Source organism: Thalassophryne amazonica, chromosome 4 (genome assembly GCF_902500255.1).
Source record: "Thalassophryne amazonica chromosome 4, fThaAma1.1, whole genome shotgun sequence".
In the NCBI taxonomy this organism is placed as follows: Eukaryota; Metazoa; Chordata; class Actinopteri; order Batrachoidiformes; family Batrachoididae; genus Thalassophryne; species Thalassophryne amazonica.
This window is the reverse complement of record NC_047106.1, coordinates 80,177,049-80,202,589: the sequence shown is the minus strand read 5'-3', so window position 1 is coordinate 80,202,589 and position 25,541 is coordinate 80,177,049. Positions and strand designations below refer to the sequence as shown.

Sequence of the window (25,541 nt, the reverse complement as noted above, 5' to 3'; positions counted from 1 at the left end):
GCATTAATTATACTTTTCTGCATTAATTATTGCATTAAAGGGGTTTATATTATCAATAAATGGTGTTATGGGCTTATTTGGAACACGCATGGGCTTAAATGGTACCATGGTACCAATTAAGCCCATTCCAGACTTTTGACTTTTTCTCTAAAATTTCTTAATTATGTCTTTTGAATTGTACATCAACTAATTACTAAATATTCAAATGAGAGGTAAATCTTTCCCTTAAACAAATGATGTCACTTACAAATTATGTCAATATATAGGAAAAATAGCGAAACTTGGATTTTGGTGGGCTTAATGGGTACACTTACCCTAAAAATAATAAAAAAAAAACCTAAGAAATCAAATGTACATAAATATTCACAACCTTTGCCATGAAACTCAAAATTGAGCTCAGGTGCCTTTTTTTCCACAAAATTCTACACACAATACCCCATAATGACAATGTGAAAAAGTTTCTTTTTTTTAGATTTTTGCAAATTTATATAAAACAAACAAACAAACTAAGAAATCACACGTACATGAGTATTCACAGTCTTTGCCATGAAGCTCAAAATTGAGCTCAGTTCCATCCTGTTTCCACTGATCATCCATGAGATGTGAGTCCCCCTGGGGTAAATTCAGTTGATTAGACATGATTTGGAAAGTGACACACCTGTCTACATATAAGATCCCACGGTTGCCAGTGCATGTCAGAGCACAAACCAAGCATGAAGTCAAAGGAATTGTCTGTCAACCTCCAAGACAGGATTGTCTGAGGCATAAATCTGGGGAAGGGTACAGAAACATTTCTGCTGCTTTGAAGGTCCCAGTGAGCACAGTGGCCTCCATCATCTGTAAATGGATGAAGTTCAGATCCACCAGGACTCTTCCTAGAGCTGGCCACCCGTCTAAACTGAGTGATCGCGGAAGAAGGGCTTTAATCAGACGGGTGACCAAGGATTGAGGGAAAGATGAATGCAGCAATGTACAGAGACATCCTAGATGAAAACTTGCTCCAGAGCTCTTGACCTCAAACTGGGGCGACAGTTCATCTTTTAGCAGGACAATGACCCCTAAGCACACAGCCAAGATATCAAAGGAGTGGCTTCAGGACTGAGTGGTCCAGCCAGAGTCTAGATATGAATCCGATTGAACATCTCGGGAGAGATCTGAAAATGGCTGTGCACTGATGCTCCCCATTCAACGTGATGGAACTTGAGAGGTGCTGCAGAGAGGAATGAGCAAAAACTGCCCAAAGATAGTTGCACCAAGCTTGTGGCATCATATTCAATAAGAATTGAGGCTGTAATTGCTGCCAAAGATGCATCAACAACGTATTGAGAAAAGGGTGTGAATATGTGATTTCTTATGTTTTTTTAATAAATTGGCAAAAAAAAAAAAACTTTTTTCACATTGTCATTATGGGTTCTTGGGCCTCATGTATCAACGTTGCGTACGGCGATATTTGAGCGTATATGGGGTGTACGCCAAAACGGCTGCGCTGTGAGTTTACACACGAGAGAAAAGTGAGAAAATGTTCATGCCTGATTAAAAAAGTGTATAAACTGTGTAGTGAGGGGTTTTACAGCTTTGAAACGTCTATAATAATTGTAAAAAATAACGCTGACTACGTCGCGGTTTCGCGTATTACGGGCTATTTTTTAGAACGTAACTCCAACGATTAATGAGGGACCACTGTAACACTTTATTGATTATATACTACAAAACAATTGATACGACAGCCGCTTTTGATGCTCTATTGGCACGTGTCGTGATTGGTGGAGTTCTTTTTCATTGCCGTCTTCCCGGCTTCCATGTCATAAAATGAGGGTGTGTCTGAAGCGGAGTCTGAATATTTATGGGCGTGTTTATTATAATTACGATCGTTTCCACCCGCTGCATTTATCAAGATCACGTCAGGCGTACGCCAGAAATGAGCAGGTGCGCACTGCTTGATACATGTCACGGCGACTTTGGTGTATTTCAAGTTTACGCCACAAGTGCGCAACATTGATACATGAGGCCCCTTGTGAGTAGAATGTTGAGGAAGAAAATTTATTCACTCCATTTTGGAATATGGCTGTAACATTATAAAATGTGTCAAAGTGAATCTCTGTGAATACTTTCGGGATGCACTGTGTTAGATTATGTCCAATTACTTGTTGCCTCTGAAAAAGGAGGGACTGCATAAAAATTGGTGGAATTCCTAAATAGTTACTATGACATTTTTGTTAAACCCCTTGAATAAGTTGAAAGTCCACAATACAAGCACATATTGTTGTGTATAGAAGAAAAAAAAAGACAAAATTGCGTCACTGTCTAAATACAGTCACTTGCCCAGTTCCGGATCATTGCCAGTTCTGGATCACTGCTGTAGTAATTGCATCGCCGTTTCTCGTAATCAGCGCAAATAAGCTAGTACTTGGTACCAATGGAAAGACAGATGTTTTGTCCACAAATGACCACAAGCTTGCCCGGATCTAGCCATCCTTGTGATCAGCAGAGGAATCAAAACATCCAGTGTCTGTGGTGTGTGCGCTTTTTCCTCACTCAATCATTCCTGCAAGTTTTAAAGTAACGATCTCTAAAACGTAGCAAAGGCGAGTTAGCCATTCTGTGTTTTTGGTTCTAGAGTGGGAAAATACTTACTTACTTGGGTAGAAAATGTCATTGTGTTATGTCTTGCTGTTTAATTGCTGCATGCATTTACCTCTGACGTGAAAATTTGCCAGTTGTGGATCACTGAAGCAGCAGCCTCGTGTCTGTAGTTGTGAGCCATGTGTACTTTGGGGGTCATCTCAAAATCACGAATGGGCATGAATGTGGGGGCTTTCACTTTTTAATTCGGGAGAACTCTCACCTCCACACATTTAAAAACACATTTAAACCCTCCTTTGCTCTTTATCTCTAACAATATAAGATGCAAAATGATAGCAAGTTGGGGCATCTTGTGCTATCCTGACCCACTTCATTGAGCTAAAAGTTTAGGGGGAGATGTCAAAATTCAAGAATGTTTATTACCACAGATTTTATATTATCTTCATTTATTAAGGAATGCCACCCAATTTGAGTAAATGAATTAATCATTTCATATAAATAAAAAAGTTTTTTGGAAAAAATAATTTGCAAATGCAATTTGTGCTTGTAATGATGGCACTTTATGATGGCAGTGCCTTTTTGTTTTTCAGATGCCACCTAAAAAGAAGAAAGCTGCTGCAAAGTCACCCATAAAGAAGGGCACTGCTGCCAGTCCATCTGTGCAAAAGGCAAAGCAAGTTAAAAAGCGCTATATGAAGGCTGGTTATTCCAAATCTCCTTCAAGGCCCAGCAGGATTCAGCAAGGGCTGTTTCTCATTAAGGAACAAAAGGTATCCGTTCGTTTGGCTGCAAAACAAACTGGCCTGACATATGGGTTTCTGCACAGAAGACTAACAGGGGAGGTGGAGCTAGATTGTCGCAGTGGTCCTGCACCAGTGTTCAATGCAGCTGAGGAAGAAACTATGGCAGAATGGCTGGTAGAAATGGCTAAAAGGGGAATGGGTCTCACGCCCAGTGAATTTCTGGACAAAGTGCAAAGAATAATCGTAAAAGAAAAGTGGAAAAACCCTTTTAAGGACAGTCGCCCAGGATATAAATGGTACTATTCATTCATGGCCAGAAATGACCACATAGTGCGGTGTCAAAAAGAGGTCGCCTTAGAATTGAGTCGATCAAAACTGACAAAAGATCAGGTTTGATTCATGGTTCATTAAATTCATGAACTATATGGATTCTCTGGATCTCTTGGACAAAGTGGCTTTGTCATGGGCAGTAAGGCTGGCACAGTTATTGGACCTGTTAAGTCTGAAGATTCCAAATCGCAAGTACCTTATGTGTCTGGTGGTTCATCCAAGGAATGATTAACCACAATGCTGTGTTGTAATGCAGACGGGGAAATGTTACTTCCATTCTTGATTTACTCACGACCAAAACCTTCTGGCTGCAATCCACTGAATGGAGCATTAAAGGGCACAGAAACTGAGTACACTAATAAAGGATGGATGCAGATACGTTTGGAAAGTTTATCAAGTTCTTTGATAGGCACGCAAGTCAGGAACATCCAGTTATCCTCCTTGTAGACTCCGTCAGCAACCACATTGATTTAGAGCCCTTTATGTATGCCAAGGAGAGAGGCATTGAGCTCTACCGGCTGGTGCCAAATGCTACACACTTGATGCAGCCACTAGATCAAGGCATATTTGGGCCACTTAAGAAATCATGGTACAAAGTACTCAGAAGCCACTACAGAGAAACTCCAGGAATTAAAGTCACCAAGGCTAACTTTGCTGGTATGTTGAAGGTAGCCAACTTCTACAATCCACGCACTATCATAAACAGTTTCAAAGCAACAGGAGTATACCCAGTTGACTGAGCACAAATAGATGATGATGCTTTGAAGCCAGGCCTGACATATCAGTTAGATGACAGTGCCAGTACATTAGTTGATCAGCAAGTAGATAAAGCTAGCTCAAGTGATGAGATGATGAAAGCTAAGGGAGCCTTGGAAGTGTATGAAAGTGTCTTGACCACACCTGTACACCAGAAGTATAAGCAGCGCATTGAGGAAAATATGATGTTGTCGGTGCATCACCTGGGTTTGATGCATATCAGAAGCTGGTGAGAAAGAGCCAGGGGAAGACTTCACCAAAAGCAGACACTGCTGCTTTGGATTTGTTGGCTAATGTTGCCCTTGCCCAATCACCTCCAGGATTGAATACTCCGAAACCAAGTACAAATACCTTCAGTACCAGCATGGAGACACCAAAGAGCACATTTGATGTCAATTCCATTTCCCCTGTACTACAAGAGTCCCTCATCATTCCGAAGGCAAAAGAACATGTCATCAAACGGCGATGGATGGTTAATACTTTGCCTGATGACTTAACATCCGATGAAGGAATAAGACAATTAGCACTAAAGCAGCTAGAGTTCACACGGAAATTTGCAGAACATGAACGAAAAGCGAAAATAACATTCTTGAAACAGATGCAGAAAAGTGATAAGCCATCTAAGAAATCTGTCACTTTTGATGACAATCAACTCAACTTCAAAGGATACTGAGGATGAAGAACAATGTATTGTTTGCAATGTAAAATGGTCTCAACATCAGGACATGAGCACTGAACGCACATGGATAGAGTGTGCCATGTGTGAGAAGTGGATCCATGATACTTGCATCCCTGAATGGGTTAACACAGATGGCCTAGAGGAAGAGGACATTGACTTTCTCTGCCACAAATGTTGCAACTGAGTGGGGATTCAGATGGTTAAATTATAGATTAAATATTTCTGTTTTGTGGGCTTCTGGGGATTGATCAGTTAATACTAGTACATGAAAAGCTGTTTTACAACTGTTTTTTGTATCAATGGAAATTGTAAAGAGAATGGAAAAATGTGGGAAATAAGTTTAGTTTCTGATTTGTTGGGACAGGTGACCACATGGCATTAGTTTCAGATTCCGTCAGTTTATGAACTTTCTTACATACCTGTTGCTGCATCCAATGAGTGTATCATCATGCTTTCACCTGTACAAATCTGAGAACTAAAGTTATTTCCCTAACCTCCTAAAGTTGTTTTCTCAGGTTTTTTTCAGACAATGCACATTCACAACTGTGTAATCAAGGGGTACCATTCATACAAAGTGAGACCTCCGATGACCGACCCCCCAACAACCTTACGAGTTCATAGGGAGTACTCAAATATTAAAGATGAGTCAGCATGTCTGGTGTGGGTTCCAGAGCTGAGTACATTCCCAGCTCATATGCATAAAGACATCGTTGATCAGAAACGAAGGCTCCTGCTAAAGGATAATGCAGGACTCCCAGTAGGGCATGTCCCAAGGGGACTAGCTAGAGCTTTTCAACAGATTTTTGACAAAGATTCAGAGGCCAGCATAACTGCAGTGGCAACTGGTTTCTCACCGTGAGAAACCATTTGTACAGGTGAAAGCATGATGATACACAGAGTTTCTCACCGTGGCCACCAGTGCTTGAGCAAGGGGGAGGAGTTGTTATTCCATGTTCTTTTACTATAAAATGTTCAGCAAGGTTCATGAATATTGCAGAAAAATGGGTGAAAGAAGCTGTTGAAACCATACCTGAAAAAGAAGTAATTTCTGTATTAATTGTATAAGCAGATGTCCCCTCTATGCTGCTGGTGTCATTACAAAAATGCTGGGTTGTTTCAGTGTCAGTTATTGTCTTGAAATCTGAATTTTCAGTCCTTTATACTCAACATCATTTGCCAACGTTTTGTTCTTAATAATAACTGAACTGAAATATAGATGTTATTTCATGCAAGCAGAATTTCTACTCATCCTTGACTGAACAGCAGTCCTTGGTATGAAAAAGGTGTGTGCCCATGCACACTGAAACCTAACCACTTTGTTGAGTAAAAATACTGCTTGTTGCAAGTAACATCTGCATTTATGAATTGCAAAGCAGATGAATCTATTTGATAAAATAACTGAACTTGAAAAAAAATAAACCTATTTGTGAACTTCTGTGCTCGTAAAGAGAAATGCCCCAATATATTACATATAAAGGAAAGTATGTTTTTAGAACATAATAATAACATATACGAGTATATATATAGATGTATGTTTAAACTGGACTATGAGTCTGAAATAAAAAGCTATATATATATATATATATATATATACACAACCCCTGGCAATAATTATGGAATCACCGGCCTCGGAGGATGTTCATTTAGTTGTTTAAGTTTGTAGAAAAAAAGCAGATCACAGACATGACACAAAACTAAAGTCATTTCAAATGGCAACTTTCTGGCTTTAAGAAACACGATAAAAAAATCAGGAAAAAAATTGTGGCAGTCAGTAACGGTTACTTTTTTAGACCAAGCAGAGGGAAAAAAATATGGACTCACTCAATTCTGAGGAATAAATTATGGAATGACCCTGTAAATTTTCATCCCCAAAACTAACACCTGCATCAAATCAGATCTGCTCGTTAGTCTGAATCTAAAAAGGAGTGATCACACCTTGAAGAGCTGTTGCACCAAGTGGACTGACATGAATCGCGGCTCCAACACGAGAGATGTCAATTGAAACAAGGGAGACAATTATCAAACTCTTAAAAGAGGGTAAATCATCACGCAATGTTGCAAAAGATGTTGGTTGTTCACAGTCAGCTGTGTCTAAACTCTGGACCAAATACAAACAACATGGGAAGGTTATTAAAGGAAAACATACTGGTAGACCAAGGAAGACATCAAAGCGTCAAGACAGAAAAACAAGACAGAAAACTTAAAGCAATATGTCTCAAAATTCAAAAATGCACAACAAAACAAATGAGGAACGAATGGGAGGAAACTGGAGTCAACGTCTGTGACCGAACTGTAAGAAACTGCCTAAAGGAAATGGGATTTACATACAGAAAAGTTAAACGAAAGCCATCATTAACACCTAAACAGAAAAAAACAAGGTTACAATGGGCTAGGGAAAAGCAATCGTGGACTGTGGATGACTGGATGAAAGTCATATTCAGTGATGAATCTCGAATCTGCATTGGGCAAGGTGATGATGCTGGAACTTTTGTTTGGTGCCGTTCCAATGAGATTTATAAAGATGACTGCCTGAAGAGAACATGTAAATTTCCACAGTTATTGATGATATGGGGCTGCATGTCAGGTAAAGGCACTGGGGAGATGGCTGTCATTACATCATCAATAAATGCACAAGTTTACGTTGATATTTTGGACACTTTTCTTATCCCATCAATTGAAAGGATGTTGGGGATGATGAAATCATTTTCAAGATGATAATGCATCTTGCCATAGAGCAAAAACTGTGAAAACATTCCTTGCAAAAAGACACATAGGGTCAATGTCATGGCCTGCAAATAGTCCGGATCTTAATCCAATTGAAAATCTTTGGTGGAAGTTGAAGAAAATGGTCCATGACAAGGCTCCAACCTGCAAAGCTGATCTGGCAACAGCAATCAGAGAAAGTTGGAGCCAGATTGATGAAGAGTACTGTTTGTCACTCATTAAGTCCATGCCTCAGAGACTGCAAGCTGTTATAAAAGCCAGAGGTGGTGCAACAAAATACTAGTGATGTGTTGGAGCGTTCTTTTGTTTTTCATGATTCCATAATTTTTTCCTCAGAATTGAGTGATTCCATATTTTTTTCCCTCTGCTTGGTCTAAAAAAGTAACCGTTACTGACTGCAACAATTTTTTTTCCTGATTTCTTATAGTGTTTCTTAAAGCCAGAAAGTTGCCATTTGAAATGACTTTAGTTTTGTGTCATGTCTGTGATCTGCTTTTTTTCTACAAAATTAAACAACTGAATGAACATCCTCCGAGGCCGGTGATTCCATAATTTTTGCCATGGGTTGTGTATATATATATATATATGTGTGTGTGTGTTATTATATATAACATAATATAAATTGCAAAACATAACATTGAAATGTAGTGATCGTTTCACAATTTTCATCCCAAAGTGAAACTGCTATCTCATTACATACATTAAGTGAATTGCCAGAGCAAGATTAATTATCTGACTGATTTCGCTTTAATCTGTCTAACTGATCTGTACAATAACTGAAGTTATTGTACTTGGCCCCACAAATCTTAGAAGCATGGTGTCTAACCAGATCGTTACTCTGGATGGCATTTCCCTGATCTCTAGTAATACTGTGAGAAATCCTGGAGTTATTTTTGATCAGGATATGTCATTCAAAGCGCATATTAAACAAATATGTAGGACTGCCTTTTTGCATTTACGCAATATCTCTAAAATCAGAAAGGTCTTGTCTCAGAGTGATGCTGAAAAACTAATTCATGCATTTATTTCCTCTAGGTTGGACTATTGTAATTCATTATTATCAGGTTGTCCTAAAAGTTCCCTAAAAAGCCTTCAGTTGGTTCAGAATGCTGCAGCTAGAGTACTGACGGGGACTAGCAGGAGAGAGCATATCTCACCCGTGTTGGCCTCTCTTCATTGGCTTCCTGTTAATTCTAGAATAGAATTTAAAATTCTTCTTCTTACTTATAAGGTTTTGAATAATCAGGTCCCATCCTATCTTAGGGACCTCGTAGTACCATATTACCCCATTAGAGCGCTTCGCTCTCAGACTGCGGGCTTACTTGTAGTTCCTAGGGTTTGTAAGAGTAGAATGGGAGGCAGAGCCTTCAGCTTTCAGGCTCCTCTCCTGTGGAACCAGCTCCCAATTCAGATCAGGGAGACAGATACCCTCTCTACTTTTAAGATTAGGCTTAAAACTTTCCTTTTCGCTAAGGCTTATAGTTAGGGCTGGATCGGGTGACCCTGGACCATCCCTTGGTTATGTTGCTTTAGACGTAGACTGTGGGGGGGTTCCCATGATGCACTGTTTCTTTCTTTTTTTGCTCCGTATGCATCACTCTGCATTTAATCATTAGTGATCGATCTCTGCCCCCCTTCTCGGCATGTCTTTTTCCTGGTTCTTTCCCTCAGCCCCAACCAGTCTCAGCAGAAGACTGCCCCTCCCTGAGCCTGGTTCTGCTGGAGGTTTCTTCCTGTTAAAAGGGAGTTTTTCCTTCCCACTGTGGCCAAGTGCTTGCTCATAGGGGGTCGTTTTGACCGTTGGGGTTTTTCATGGTTATTGTATGGCCTTGCCTTGCAATATGGAGCGCCTTGGGGCAACTGTTTGTTGTGATTTGGCGCTATATAAGAAAAAAGTTGATTGATTGATTGATTGATTGATTGATTGATCTGATATGTGTTTGTTGGAAATCATTTTCCTTTCACTAATGTTTGATATTGTTATAATTGACACCATGTGAAGCAGTAGATGTTATTAAAAGTTTTTCAATAAAAATAATGTTGTCTGTCATTTCTTTCAGTTTTGATAAATGGTCTTTTCCTTTTCTGCTTGTCATTTAAAGGCTGTATTAAACATAGTTGTAAATAAAACATGAAGTGAGCTAATAACCCCTTAAAAAGAAGCATTATTTTGTTTGTGAAGGTTGAATGGTGGATACACGCTGTTTCCAGTTATATACAGTGAAGTATATTGAGAAATAAGTTGATCTTTTGTTATGAGAACTCTTGCAACAGCACATTTATGCTTTGTCAGAAATAATGTGGAATCTCAATAAACTTATTTCAATTTAGCAACTTCTTAATGACCATATATGGACCAAATAATGCAGGTTTAAATGCATTTAAAAACACTTAATTTTTTGCTCGTAAAAACATATAACAGTGCCTTTCGAAACTAAGTAAATTCTCATTTAATAAGTATAATTTATATCATTTTGTGTTCAAAACACATTCTCGGGCACAGTGTGTATCATTCTGCATTAGAAGGGCTCCAGCCAGATGCCAGGAATTCCCCCAAAGTGAGGCAGAGTGTCGTGATCCGGAACCGGGCAAAGTGATCCATTTCTGTCAAATATTTGCACCACACATAATGTGGCTTCACACTTTAAGTAGAAGGGCTACACCATCCAGACTTATTTAGCGAGATAACATCCAAATGCCCAATACAAAAATACCCAATAAAGGATATTCAGTTGCATTACAGCTCCGTACAGCGGGACTTTAAAACGGTGATCCGGAACTGGGCAACCGTCTGTACCTCAATCTGGACCTGACTGTACGTGAGGAATTACAGCAATAATTTCAGAATGTAATACTACTACTACTACTACTACTAACAATACTAATAATACCAAGCAAACGAGGATGATGACAGACCGAGCGCGAGTGAGTGTCGTAGTCATCCCACTCAGTTTTCGTGACCGCAAACCGGAAGTACACTTTCGTCACCATACACAGGAAGTACAAATGAAGCATGCTGGGAGATACCAAGGTGCATGATGTGGGAGAACTTTTTCCCGCAAATGTGGAGAAAACGGAGCAGCGAAAGGCTGGCATAGGAATACACTGAGCGAGCAGCATTACCGCCGTAACTATATCACTTTGATCAATCAACAAAGTAGTTCGGAAAAGAATCCGCCCAAATCTGACGTTCTTCACGTTTAATGGCGGCTGACAACCAGCTTATACAGAGCATTACTGCCACCAGCTGGATTGGAGCGTAAATCAGGAGGCTAACATCCACAAAATAAAATGAGAAAAGAAAAAAAAAGGTTGTAGACTTATACCCTGTGCAGTAATCCTGTATTCTTCAGATAGTCATATAAGTAATTGAAGCAGGTAAAATCTGACTATCTAATGGATCAGCTTCTTAAAAGAGCTCAGTGGTAATTGGTCATATATAATCAAATTTGTGAATTAGGCATAAATAATATATATTGTTGTGACGATTACAAATCTTGAAGAAAGAATCAAATTTCTGTGATATATATATATATATGTGTGTGTGTGTGTGTGTGTGTACTGTTGTATGAACTGTTAGTAATTTGTTGCTTATTCATAATGGCAGGTACTTTAAAGAACATTTTAAACAAAGAAATACTGTGAACTGTTATTAAGTTGTTGCTTATTTATAACTAGAGGTCATGTAATGAATATTTCTACACTGTACATAGCATAAGTATCTACTTTCATTGATTTAAAATGTTGTTTTATGAGTCATTAAATATCTATCAATATATTTATAATTGCAATTTAATATATGTCAGTGCCACGTAAGTAAGGAGAATATGTTTTGTTGTGTAAAACATCGCTTTTTTTAATGAAATCATCAACCCTGGAAGAAAAATATTAAAATAATACTGCCCAATTGAATCTTCAATTTTACAGTATTTCAATTCAATATTTAAAACTATTTAAAACAATATTTAAAAATAAAAACGCTGCTCGGTCAAAGGCTTTGCTATCATTATAGTGTTTCTGTACAACTCACTCTGGAGACAAATCCAGAAGGTCGATTGATTTAATCCTCACAACATCCTCCTTGTTCATATTCTAGAATTATCCCTGGAAAAAATGAAAAAAAACAGTCATTACATCTCGGGCACCACTTATGTCGCAGCAAAACCAGCAATATAATGTGCTGCTACAATTTAAAAAACAAAACGTCCCACAGATTTCAAAATGTGCTAACATGACTTTGGGGACAACTGCGTCATTCTTTCTTACCTGGTGGATAATATCTTAAAAGAAACCGCTTCAATTTCATTTTGTTTTCAGCCCGTCGCTCAAAGCCTCAAACAAACCGTTTCTATGGCGACAGTATCACACACGGGTCGCCGCATGACGTCATCACGCATACGTAGTCGGACCAGGACAATCCGTCCTTTTCTCTCAGTCACACCACAGGAATTTGTTTTGTTTTTGTAAACGCCATTCTCTGCATCACAGTTTCATAATCATGTTATATATTTATTAGGTTAGATCAATTCAGGAAGGAATAATTTAAAATATCTCAAACTCAAATAATGAGAAACATCTGTGAAATAAGCAAACAAAAGAAGCAGCGTGATGTAAATGCAAAGACTTGAATATTTGTTAGTTATTATTAACGCTGCAAAAACATGTAACTATGCCAACATCTCTCAACTCCTTTTATGTGACCGATAATACGTACACCTCATCCATTGTTATCGCACCCATGCTCCCCATCCAACCTGATGGAACTTGAGAGGTGTTGCAGAGAGGAATAGACAAAACTGCCCAAAGATAGGTGCACCAAGCTTGTCGCATCATATCCAAGAAGATTTGAGGCTGCAATTGCTGCCCTAGGTGCATAACAAAGTACTGAGCAAAGGGTGTGAATACTTACGTACATGTGATTTCTTAGTTGTTGTTTCATATATATATATATATATATATATATATATATATATATATATATATATATATATATATATAGTTGTCCATTTGGCTGCTCCCATATTGTTCGGGGTCGCCGTTTCTGGCGCCGGTACAGCCAGATCCGCATTGGTATTTGGCACAGGTTTTACGCTGGATGCCCTTACGTGTTATGAGTAGAATTTTGAGGGGAAAATAAAAATGAACTTACTGCATTTTGGAATAAGACTGTAACAACAAAATGTGGAAAAAGTGAAGTGCTGTGAATACTTTCCGAGGCCCAGTATATATCCTGCATTTGACAGATTCTATCAAATTCAAAACTCTTGGGTCGATATGTAGGCTATCTGCTGAAGATTTGTAAATGCCTCTTCATTGAGGTTCGTTCCCCATATCAGACATTCAGCTGATTTTTTACTTAGAAATAGTTTAAACACTGCTTTATCATATTCTAAAAAGTTCTCCGTTATTTCCCGATCTGAACCTTCTGGGCTCTAAACATAGGATAGGTACCCCAAAATTTGACATTTTTGCACTGAGTGGTCTTTGCACACAAGTATATAAAAACAAACCATATTAAGGCAAGTAAATTTTATTAATCTAATGTGCATATATATTGAGTATTCAGAAAAGAATTATTGGATTTGAGGGACTTCTGGAATTTTTTAAACAAAACTTAAAAATGGCAAATTCTTTTCAACTACACTCAGACTGTGTTCACATGAGCACCTGGAAAAAAACAGAACATTGACATTTTTGTGTATTCCAAATATACATATGCATGTAAACTGAACAGCCTGTTTTTTGTTCAGATGACTGTTCATTCAAAATAGTTTAGATGTGATACAGTTTATGATTACTATGTGTATTTTAGACAGGAAAGTCTCCATTTAGCATAAACGTTTTACTACAATATTATGCCTGATAAAATTTGACAACAGATATAGAAGTAAAATTTTCTTTTATTTAGAAATCTTTTCCCCCATCCCATGTGGGTCTACAGCTTTTCAAATAAAGATTTGCAATCATTTGCTTTGAATAAAAAGTGAAGAATTAGCAATCACAAGAAACTGACTTAGAAATGATTAAATACAAGGTCTGTTAGAAACGTATCCGACTTTTTTATTTTTTGCAAAAACCATATGGATTTGAATCACGTGTGAGCTTGAACCTTCGTGCGCATGTGTGAGTTTTTTCACGCCTGTCGGTTGCGTCATTCGCCTGTGAGCAGGCTTTGTGTGAGCAGTGGTCCACCCCTCTCGTCGGATTTTTATTGCGAATAAATGTCTGAACAATTTGGAGCTTTGCTGCATCAAATTTTTCCAGAAACTGTGAGACACCTCCAGGTGGACACCATTCGGAAAATTCAGATGGCTTTCAGGGACAATTTTATGGGGATTACACAGATTAAGGAGTGCTCCAGCCGGTTTAAAGACCGCCCACAGTGTCTGAGAGCGCGGTGCACTCTGAGCGCCGATCGACAGGCTGACACCCCGCTGAAACAACCAGATCATTTTCAAAGTGAAGGCTTTGTTGATCCGGGATGTCATCTGACTTCCACAGAAATGGCAGAAGACATGGACATCAGCACTTTTTCGGCACATTCCACTGTTACAGGAGTTTTTGTCATGGAAAGAGAAGTGGAGGCATGCGCCACAAACCTGCGAATGGTGCGGACAAAAGCACCTCCGTGTTGGTCTCACGTTGCTTTGCACCATGCGGCTCCACCGCGATGCGCGGAATCCCTCCGCACGTCTGTCTCAATGTGCCGAAAAAGTGCAGATGTCCACGTCTTCCGCAATTCCTGTGGAAGTCAGACGACGTCCCGGATCAACACAGCGTCCAGTTTGGAAATGAACGGCACATTCCACTGTTACAGGAGTTTTTGTCATGGAAAGAGGAGCAGAGGAATTCCGCGCGTCGCTGTGGAGCCGCATGGCGCAAAACAACGTCGTGATGAAGCCTCACAGGACATGTTCTGGCATGTCCAGCTCATGCACAATTTCTCGGATAGTCACACGACTGAAAAGCCACCGAAAGCCGTCTGAAAGCCGTCCTGTGAGACCAACACGAAGGTGCTTTTGTCCTGCACCATGAGCGGCACGGTGGCGCATCCCTCCGCTTCTCTTTCCATGAAAAAAACTCCTGTAACAGTGGAATGTGCCGAAAAAGTCTTGATGTCCACATCTTCTGCCATTTTTGTGGAAGTCAGACGACGTCCCTGATCAACAAAGCCTTCACGTTTGAAATGATCTGGTTGTTTCAGCGGGGTGTCAGCCTGTCGATCGGCGCTCGGAGTGTGCCGCGCTCTCAGCAGCTGTGGGCAGTCTTTAAACCGGCTGGAGCACTCCTTAATCTGTGTAATCCCCATAAAATCGTCCCTGAAAGCCATCTGAATTTTCCGAATGGTGTCCACCTGGAGGTCTCTCACAGTTTCTGGAAAAATCTGATGCAGCAAAGCTCCAAATCGTTCAGACATTTTTTCGCAAATAAAAATCCGACGAGAGGGGTGGACCACTGCTCACACAAAGCCTGCTCACAGGCAAATGATGCAACCGACAGGCGTGAAAAAACTCACGCATGCGCACGAAGGTTCAAGCTTGGCTGATGTAATCACACGTGATTCAAATCCATATGGTTTTTGCAAAAAATAAAAAGGTCGGATACTTTTCTAACAGACCTTGTATATACAGAATGTACAGAAACTTTATTTTCAGTGATTTTAGAACAAACTCCTGAATTTTAGCACGCTGTGCTGCTCAAATATTTTTTTTCATACACAAACACACCGTGCCAGGAATAAATGATCGTTTATAAGAAAAGGTGGTGAGTGAACAAACCATTCAACAGCTTATATCTTCCTCCTCAGCGCTGCTGCTGTCAGCTGACAGCTGCGCTCCATCCTCTTTCTGTCGCGTTCAGCTGGAACATGCACGGTTTGGAGCCGCTCATTATTTACACTGTTAATCTCTTCATCAGAAACATCCTCATCTTCAAAAACAATCGATATGTCACTTAAATCTTCGCTATAATTGCGCACTATGCCTTTGCTGTCCGTGTCTGCCGTGTTGGTAAACAGAGCCGCGCTGCGACACATTTACTCGAATGACATCACATCCGTCGCAGTGAAAAAGTAGGTCAACTCGGAGGCGGTAAATTCAAATTCTCAGATGGGTAACGAAACGTCTAAATACATGTTCTGTGTAATTTTATGGTAAAAAAAACAAAGACAACATGTGGAAAAAGCTTTTTTATTCTTCAAGAATATGTAAAAACGTCATGGCGTGGCAGGGACACTTTAAAGCTACCGGCTTGCGTGTGCGTGCACGCGGTGCGTGCTCACACAAGTGGGACAGCGCTTGTGCGTGCGTGTACTACCAACAACAACAAAAAAAGACTGTGTACTTGCTCAGTGTAGCGAAAAAGTCACCTTAGACAGCTTACAGCACAATGGATTTGTTTTGTGTGTGTGCGTTGTGTGCGTATGTGTGTAGTCACGCTTGTGCGCCTGCGTGTTTGTGCGTGTGTTTGTGCATGTGTGTGTGCGCGCAGAATGCAGTGGTACCAAACGTATGGAACCAAAATTGCACTCTAAATGCAATTATCCATGTCACGTGACATACAAAGCACCAATCAAATGACAAGAATCCACTCAGCCGTTATATAAACATATTTATGTTCTATTCATACAACCAATGTATAATCAAATAGTACATCAACATTTCAAGAAACAACCACTGGAATACTGCAAAATGTTTACTTTTTAAAGTTTTCAGAGGTGTACCCTTGGAGAAACGATTGTCAAATATGTTTGTAAATCGGAATGCCTGTGCAGAAAATAAAATAAGACCTGTTTGTGGGGGCTGGTAGAAAATCAGTTGAGGGAAGTCACGAGACAGGTGCCTTTTGAGATGTCAGCACTGAAACAAACACATAAATAAATGAATAAATGCATAAATAAATAAGGTTACTTTATGTTACGTTGAATTTATTTATTTTAATAGATAAATTTGGCATTACATACTGCAGCCGAGCTGACATATTGACTCAAACCTATGTAAACTCAGCTTAACATAGGCGGAGGCGCTGTGAATACTTTCCAGATGCACCGTACAAAGACGTTTCAAGACTAGTATCTAAACAGTAGCTAAACAGTAAGGGACTGCACACACACACCCTTGTTGAACTCTGTTGTCTGTTGGTTAAATCCTAGAGTGGGCTACTCCAACTCTTACTTCAGTGGCTCTGTTCTTTGAAAAAAAATCCATAACCCAGTTAAACATTCTGCCATCTATTCCCTTGGCTTCAAGTTTGATCAGGAGACCATTCCGCAACAACATATCATACACCTTTTCAATACCCAAAAAGACTGCTACTACCAGTTCCTTATTAGTTTGAGCTTTCCTAATAAAATCTGCAACCACAGCACAGGATTCATGGTCGCCCTCCCTTTGCAAAAGTCACTCTGATTAGGACTGTGTAACCCTCTAATTTATATTATATAGTGACCTGTCAGTGACCATGCGTTCCATTATTTTACATAAGTTAGATGTCAAAGCAATTGTTCTATAACTAGTAGTTTTACGTTTATCTTTCCCTGGTTTTCCAATGGGACAACAACTGAGTGTTTCCATGCCAATAGTGTCCCAGATTCCCAGACTGTTATATAGCTGTAAGATCACCATCTGTGCTTGAGGGGATACATTTTCCACCATCTTGTAACAAAGCTCGTCTTTCCCAGAGGACATAGCTCTGATTCTATTCAAAGCTCCTTTCAACTCAAACATAGAGAACGAAACATTTAACACTGGATCAAAATCACTCTTCTTCTCTAATATATTACGATGCACCCTCAACATTTCCTCTCTACTGGCTTGTGCTTCGGGAGTAAGATTATCAGAACTATGAACTCTGACAAATGTTTTTGCCAAAGCTTCTGCCTTGTCTTCATTATTTTTCATAATTTCCTTATTATAGCTGATAGCTGGTAAAGTATACTCCCTCCTTATACCACCCATCTTCCTGATCAGACCCCACACATCACTAAGGCCCCCATCTCACATAGTACAAATAAGTACAAATCAGGGGAATCATGGCAAAACAGCTCGTATGAGCGAACCACGAAAACACTGAGCCGACGTCAGGAGGTACACGTGGTCTGGCAGGCGTGAACGATCCCCCTGTGACGGTTTCTTGCACAAGCATGCACAAAGTCGTTGCAGCAGGAACACAGTGCGAGCAGTTGGAGTATGTGTAACCACCTCATGCAGCTGCTGTGGAAAAAAAAAATACATGCCACCCACGGGATTCGAACCTGCAATTTACAAAAGCTCTGATTGTCAGCCAGAAACTTTACCACTGCACTATTGCTGTCCTATAAAAGGTGTGTAAAATGCCTGAAAACAAGGAGATAAATGTATTTAAAAAAAAACACACACACCATAAAAAACATCACATCTTATTGAATCCCTCTTATCAAGCGGACAATACAAGTGTGAACTGTCTGTTCCTCTGCAGATGACCCATGGTCACAGACGTACAGTCATGAAATGACACAAATGAAGCAGTGCACTCTTATGTCCACATCTGCTGGCCTGATCTGTCCAGTGCACCGCTGGACAGACACTGCGTCATGTAGAATAGAGCTCATGTGGTTGATGTGACATTCAGATCACCCGCTGCGTGTTATGATCTGACGGTCAGTTTCACCTGGAACAGCCTGTCCATGTGTGTGCCGTGCACTCGCTCGCTGCAGCTTGTTGCAACAGCGATATGTTTTTATGTATGTCCACATGAGGACAGCAAGCAGACACGCGTGTCACAGTGGACGGTTGTTAGTTCATGTCCGTCCAAACACGGTACATGTTTCCAGCCGTGACGTCCAGAACCACAGATCTCTACAGCTGCTCCTGTCGGTGGACACACCCCCTGTCAGTTCAGCGCACACACCAACGTGTCACTCTGTGTCTGTGTTATGTGATCTTTTTTTTATTTGTTATGTAATTGTGTATGTAGGTAGTGTAGTACTTATTAATATACCTGTCCTGGCTGTGGTCTCTGTGTTTGTAATGTGACACGCTGTGTGCACTGAGTCGTCATTTGTGTCTCTGGTCAGCAGCTGAGAGGCCCCTCCCCGTGCTGTGTGCGTTCAGACGCGGCTGTCCGGCCCTGCATGTGCTCATGTCTGTACATACATAAAAATTCAGAAAATCACATTGTTTTGCATTTTATTGCATGAAATAAAAGATTTGATCCACTAGAAAAAAACAGACCTTACTATTTGGTACAGAAACCTTTGTTTGCAGTTACAGAGTTCAGATGTTTCCTGTAGTTCTTGAACAAGTTGCACACTGCAGCAGGGATTTTGGTCCACTCTTCCATACAGATCTTCTCCAGCTCCCTCCAAAGATTTTCTATTGAGTTCAGGTCTGGAGACTGGTTCGGCCACTCCAGGACCTTGAAATGCTTCTTACGGAGCCCCTCCTTAGTTGCCCTGGCTGTGTGTTTGGGGTCATTGTCATGCTGGAAGACCCAACCATGACCCATCTTCAATGCTCTTACTGAGGGAAGGAGGTTGTTTGCCAAAATCTCACAATACATGACCTCATCCATCCTCCCTTCGATACGGTGCAGCTATCCTGTCCCCTTTGCAGAAGAGCACCCCCAAAAATGATGTTTCCACCCCCATGCTTCACGGTTGGGACGGTGTTCTTGGGGGTGTTCTCATCCTCCAAACACAGCGAGTAAAGTTGATGCCAAAAAGCTCTATTTTGGTCTCATTGGATCACATTGGATGACCACATGACTTCATGACTGTGGTCCCAGCTCTCTTCAGGTCATTGTCCAGGTCCTCCTGTGGTGTTCTGGACTTTCTCAGAATCGTCCTTACCCCACGAGGTGAGATCTTGAATGAAGACCAAAACCAGGGAAGACTGAAAGTCATCTCGTGTTTCTTCCACTTTCTAATAAATAATCATAACAGTTGTTGTCTTCTACCAAGCTGCTTGCCCGTTGTCCTGTAGTCCATCCCAGCCTTGTGCAGGTCTACAGTTTTGTCCCTGGTGTCCTTAGACAGCTCTTTGGTCTTGGCTATGGTGGACAGGTTGGAGTGTGATTGACTGAGTGTGTGAACAGGTGTTTTTTATACAGGTAACAAGTTCAAACAGGTGCAATTAATACAGGTTAAAGAGTGCAGAATAAGAGGGCTTGTTAAAAAAAAATGAACAGGTCTGTGAGAGCCAGAATTCTTGCTGGTTGGTAGGGGGTCAAATACTTATTTCATGCAATAAAATGCAAATTAATTATTTAAAAATCAGACAATGTAATTTTTCAGATTTTTTCTTTTTTTTAGATTCCGTCTCTCACAGTTGAAGTGTACCTACGATAAAACTTACAGACCTCTCTATTCTTTGTAGGTGGAAAACTTGCAAAATTGACAGTCCACTGTACCTGCATAACCATGAATAATAAAATCAAAAATAACAGTGTGGCCTAAGCCAAGTTTCTTGCACAAATAACATTTGGTTTCTAATTCCTGTCTTCAATAAATTTCTTAAACTCCTGCCCATTTGCCATTTAAAGGCTGTGGGTGTTCCACTGTAAAATATTAAAAAGTAGTATGATCCTCCTCTTGATGACTGTGTATCTAATAATGATTTTAATCCTCTCTGTTCTGCTCGATGATTGGGATATATATATAAGGTTGGGTAGGATTACTTTGAAAGAGTACATGTGGATTACATGTATGTATGTACATACATTTGGATTACTTGTAATCTGATTACTTATATATATATATATATATATATACGAGGGCTGTCCGTAAAGTATAGGTCCTTTTTATTTTTTCCAAAAACTATATGGATTTCATTCATATGTTTTTACGTCAGACATGCTTGAACCCTCGTGCGCATGCGTGAGTTTTTCCATGCCTGTCGGTGACGTCATTCGCCTGTGAGCACTCCTTGTGGGAGGAGTCGTCCAGCCCCTCGTTGGAATTCCTTTGTCTGAGAAGTTGCTGAGAGACTGGCGCTTTGTTTGATCAAAGTTTTTTCTAAACCTGTGAGACACATCGAAGTGGACACGGTTTGAAAAATTAAGCTGGTTTTCAGTGAAAATTTTAACAGCTGATGAGAGATTTTGAGGTGATTCTGTCGCTTTAAGGACTTTTCATGGTGCGAGACGTCGCTCAGCGCTCTCAGGCAGCGTCATCAGCCTGTTTCAAGCTTAAAACCTCCACATTTCAGGCTCTATTGATCCAGGACATCGTGAGAGAACAGAGAAGTTTCAGAAGAAGTCGGTTTCAGCATTTTATCCGGATATTCCACTGTTAAAGGAGATTTTTTTAATGAAAGACGTGCGGACGGGTCCGCGCATCAGGACGCAGCCGACGCGGCGCGGCGGCACAGGAAAAACACCTCCGTGTTGATAACCATTTGTTAAAATCCAGTTGGCTTTTGATGGCTTTCAGTGGAGCGAGTATATGAGAAATTGTTTATCAGCTGGAGATGTTCCAACTTGTCCTCAAGACTTCCAACAGAGGTGTTTTTCCTGTGGCGGAGCGTCGCGGCGGCTGCGAGCCGACGCTGCAATCCGCCCGCACGTCTTTCATTAAAAAAATCTCCTTTAACAGTGGAATATCCGGATAAAATGCTGAAACCGACTTCTTCTGAAACTTCTCTGTTCTCTCACGACGTCCTGGATCAACAGAGCCTGAAATGTGGAGGTTTTAAGCTTGAAACAGGCTGATGACGCTGCCTGAGAGCGCTGCGCGACGTCTCGCACCATGAAAAGTCCTTAAAGCGACAGAATCACCTCAAAATCTCTCATCAGCTGTTAAAATTTTCACTGAAAACCAGCTTAATTTTTCGAACCGTGTCCACTTTGATGTGTCGCACAGGTTTAGAAAAAATTTTGATCAAACAAAGCGCCAGTCTCTCAGCAACTTCTCAGACAAAGATATTCCGACGAGGGGCTGGACGACTCCTCCCACAAGGAGTGCTCACAGGCGAATGACGTCACCGACAGGCGTGGAAAAACTCACGCATGCGCACGAGGGTTCAAGCATGTCTGACGTAAAAACATATGAATGAAATCCATATAGTTTTTGAAAAAAATAAAAAGGACCTATACTTTACGGACAGCCCTCGTATATATGTGTGTGTAACAAAGAAGTAATGTGTTTCCTGAAGAGCAATACTTACTCTTTATTTTTTTTAAAAAGGGAAAAAAAAATCAACTGGATGTCAGATGTTGCGAAGAAGATTAAATAATTTAAGTACTGAGCTCACAGACAGTAAAAGAAGCCTGATTTCTTCATCCAGCTTCCCTCATTTCAGGTCAAAGTCTACTGCTCATAAACTGTGACAGAGATATGTAGATTAGCAATTATAAAAAATACACATGTGCAGTGCAGTCTAGCTGCCTCCTGGTAATTCTGATAGATTTAAGAAAGTAAAAAGTACTCAGGATAGACAGAATTTAATAAGATCTCAAAGGAACTGCATTCCATCTTAAAAGTATGCACTGTTGGGAAAAGCTGAAGTCCTTAGGCTGGATTTATCCAACTGCAATCCTGTCGCTCTACGGGTTTTTTGCCAACTGCAGAGTTGCAGAGCCCTTCCTCACACCATACCTCATTGGACCGCACAAAAACCTTTCTGAAGAAGTGGTAAGAACAAGCAAGAGCTGTACTGATGATTGTGGATGTAGGTACCAGAACTCAGCAATAACTGCACAAGTTGTGAAATCCGTGCATGGACAAAGGTTGAGAGTGTATCAGAACCCTGCATGGTGTCATGAGCACGACCACAGTCACCATTGCACTATTTTTTTTAAACTCAGCTCCTTAACACAAAGTCTTGTCTCCGATTTTTCACCACAGGTGACAAACTACCTTTTTCCCATCTGGACGTACTCTTATCTTGCCATCCTGTTCCCCGTCTTCCTGCTGACGGACTTCCTGAGGTACAAGCCCCTCATTGTTCTACAGGGACTCTTCCTGGTCACCAACTATATCCTGCTGTGTTTTGTCCCTGGACTGCCTGCTATGATCTTCCTTCAGGTCCTTTAAAACTTTAATAGCAATTAATGCTCATATTTGCACAGTCACTATGGTTTCCATTTCTGACAAAAAAAAAAAAGAAAGAAAGAAAACAAGCTGATATTGCCTTAGCAGTATAAAATTGACAATCACTTGACACTGTTTTGTCTTTCAACAGGTCAACTATGCTATAGTGACATCCACAGAGGTGGCTTACTTGTCCTACATTTACAGTATGATTCCTATTGAGATGTATCAAAGGGCTACTAGTTACCTGCGCAGCGCCATGCTAGTTGGATACACATTTGGCACTGCTCTAGGTCAAGCACTCATCTCCTTGGCAGGTTGGATGTCCTTCTCCATAATTATAACAGCCTAGTGCTTCTGAACCCTGTTCCTGGTAACTCCCTGCCTTGAATATTTACCATTTTCTCCATGTTATTTGTCAGCTAATCTTGCTATAGCAGACTTTGCACACACTTGTGTAGCTAATCACTAGCAGGTTTAGCTAACAACTAGCAGCTGTTCTCGACTTCAGGGTCCCATGATGTTTTGGGTTCGTGCAGGGCTTACGGTCCTGTGGTAGCATGCTGCTCTATTGTGGTTTGTTGTTTCCTCGTAGTTATCAGGAAATAAGGACTTTCTGGAAAGACAAAAGGGCACCGCAGTTTCATTTGAACCCTGTGTGATATCACAGAATTTAACCACGCATGTGGACCTGCGCTCCGTTATGCAATACATATGCAGCATAAGTTTGCACAGAAAAATGGCATAGTGTTTTGTTTTTGGCTGCAATCACTGAAGCAGTTGCGAAAAGTTTTTTTTTCGGTTCCTAGTGGAGAAGGGAAGACGAGGCAGATGGGAGATGTCATGCAGGTAAGTGTTAGCCTACACAGCTAACCAGAATAGCTGCATTCTCTCGCCTGCAAAACCACCTCAACACGTTTGAGCTCCAGGTCATACGAGGTCTATTAGAAAAGAAACCGACCTTTTTATTTTTTTCAAAAACTATATGGATTTGAATCACGTGCAATTACATGAGACAAGCTTGAACCCTCGTGGGCATGCAAGAGTTTTTTCACGCCTGTCGGTTGCGTCATTCGCCTGTGGGCAGGCTTTGAGTGAGGAGTGGTCCACCCCTCCCATCTATTTTTTCATTGTTTAGGAATGGCTCAGAGACTGCCACTTTGCTTGATCAAAATTTTTTCAGAAACTGCGAGGCACATCCGAGTGGACACCATTTGAGAAATTCAGCTGGTTTTCGGTGAAAATTTTAAGGGCTGATGAGAGATTATGGAGTGTTACTGTCGCTTTAAGGACAACCCACGGAGCCGGAGGGCGCGCCGCGCTCCGAGCCACCGTCGTCAGCCTGTTTCGAGCTGAAAACTTCCAAATTTAAGGCTCTGTTGACCCAGGAAGTCGTGAGAGAACAGAGAAGTTTCAGAAGAGGTCGGGATCAGCAGTTTATCCGGACATTCCACTTTAAAGGAGATTTTGTAATGAAAGACGTGTGGACGGATTCGCGCGTCAGCAGGCCGCCGCTCATGGCCCGGCGCCACAGAGAAGCACCTCCGTGTTGATAACCATTTGTAAAATTCAGGCGGCTTTTGATGGTTTTCAGTCGAGTGAGTATCCGAGAAACTGTTTAACAGCTGGGCATGTTCAAACTTGTCCTGTAACGCTTCCAACCCCCGGCTCCGTGGGTTGTCCTTAAAGTGACAGTAACACGCCATAATCTCTCATCAGCCCTTAAAATTTTTACCGAAAACCAGCTGAATTTCTCGAATGGTGTCCACTCGGATGTGCCTTACAGTTTCTGAAAAAAATTAGATCAAGCAAAGCAGCAGTCTCTGAGCCATTCCTAAACAATGAAAAAATAGACGGGAGGGGTGGACCACTCCTCACTCAAAGCCTGCCCACAGGCGAATGACGCAACTGACAGGCGTGAAAAAACTCTCACATGCCCACGAGGGTTCAAGCATGTCTGTTGTAATCGCACGTGATTCAAATCCATATAGTTTTTGAAAAAAATAATAAGGTCGGATACTTTTCTAATAGACCTCATACATGCCCACTTTCCCACCGCATCATCACTTTTTCTTTGCATTTTCACTTTGCTCTTAATTTTCCCAAAAATTACCATAGTTTTTCCCTGGGAATTACATCATACGCATCATGTTTTACCCCTGTAGCGCCAGCCCTCAAACAAGACTGCGGTGCCCAATATCTATGGCACATAATCTGGGTGTGATTTGTCATGCAATAAAAAATACTAAAAAAAAAATTGATTGGCTTTGGTGACCGCATTTCATGCTGGTTTGCACCCCCCGTGCATGGCAAGCGGAAACACCATTTTCATTATTTACAACTGGCGAGTCAGATCGGAACCCCTCAGTGTGCAGGGGATGATGGGACCCTGAAAGACTCATTGGAATACTTGTCAAGCAGAGAGCCTCCAGTATAACAAGTGAACTATTTATTATGGCGTATTTCGGGTACCCATAATTTCTGTCTCAGCCTGCTTTCACTTAGCTGTGAACAACTGAGTGAAAATAGGTCTCTTAAAGCTTTGAGAAGCAACAAAGTTGTTAGGTATTTTTTCTGAAAACACAAGTTAAGGTGCTATAAGGAGTTAAGTTGGCTGGCAGTGGGTCTGTTTGCAATTAGTAGACAAGCAGAAGATTTGACTGATGGGTCATTTATTACATCCGCCAAGGGTTTAATAAAATCACCTGCGTTTATTTGT

At 40.8% G+C, this 25,541-nt stretch overlaps 2 protein-coding genes across 2 annotated transcripts in view; one reads left to right on the top strand and one right to left on the bottom strand.

Annotated features, from left to right (window-relative positions):
* daw1 (dynein assembly factor with WDR repeat domains 1) overlaps positions 1–12,222 on the bottom strand; it is a 75,631-nt gene extending 63,409 nt beyond the window's left edge. The window contains exons 1-2 of the mRNA XM_034168148.1: positions 12,082–12,222; positions 11,846–11,919 (exon numbers count right to left, since the gene is read on the bottom strand). Of these exons, the coding sequence (XP_034024039.1) occupies positions 11,846–11,904 (59 nt within the window). The 5' untranslated portion in view covers positions 11,905–11,919; positions 12,082–12,222. The remainder of the gene's footprint in view (positions 1–11,845; positions 11,920–12,081) is intronic.
* Positions 12,223–22,057: 9,835 nt separating this feature from the next.
* slc19a3b (solute carrier family 19 member 3b) overlaps positions 22,058–25,541 on the top strand; it is a 30,407-nt gene continuing 26,923 nt past the window's right edge. The window contains exons 1-3 of the mRNA XM_034168142.1: positions 22,058–22,423; positions 22,637–22,816; positions 22,974–23,139. Of these exons, the coding sequence (XP_034024033.1) occupies positions 22,274–22,423; positions 22,637–22,816; positions 22,974–23,139 (496 nt within the window). The 5' untranslated portion in view covers positions 22,058–22,273. The remainder of the gene's footprint in view (positions 22,424–22,636; positions 22,817–22,973; positions 23,140–25,541) is intronic.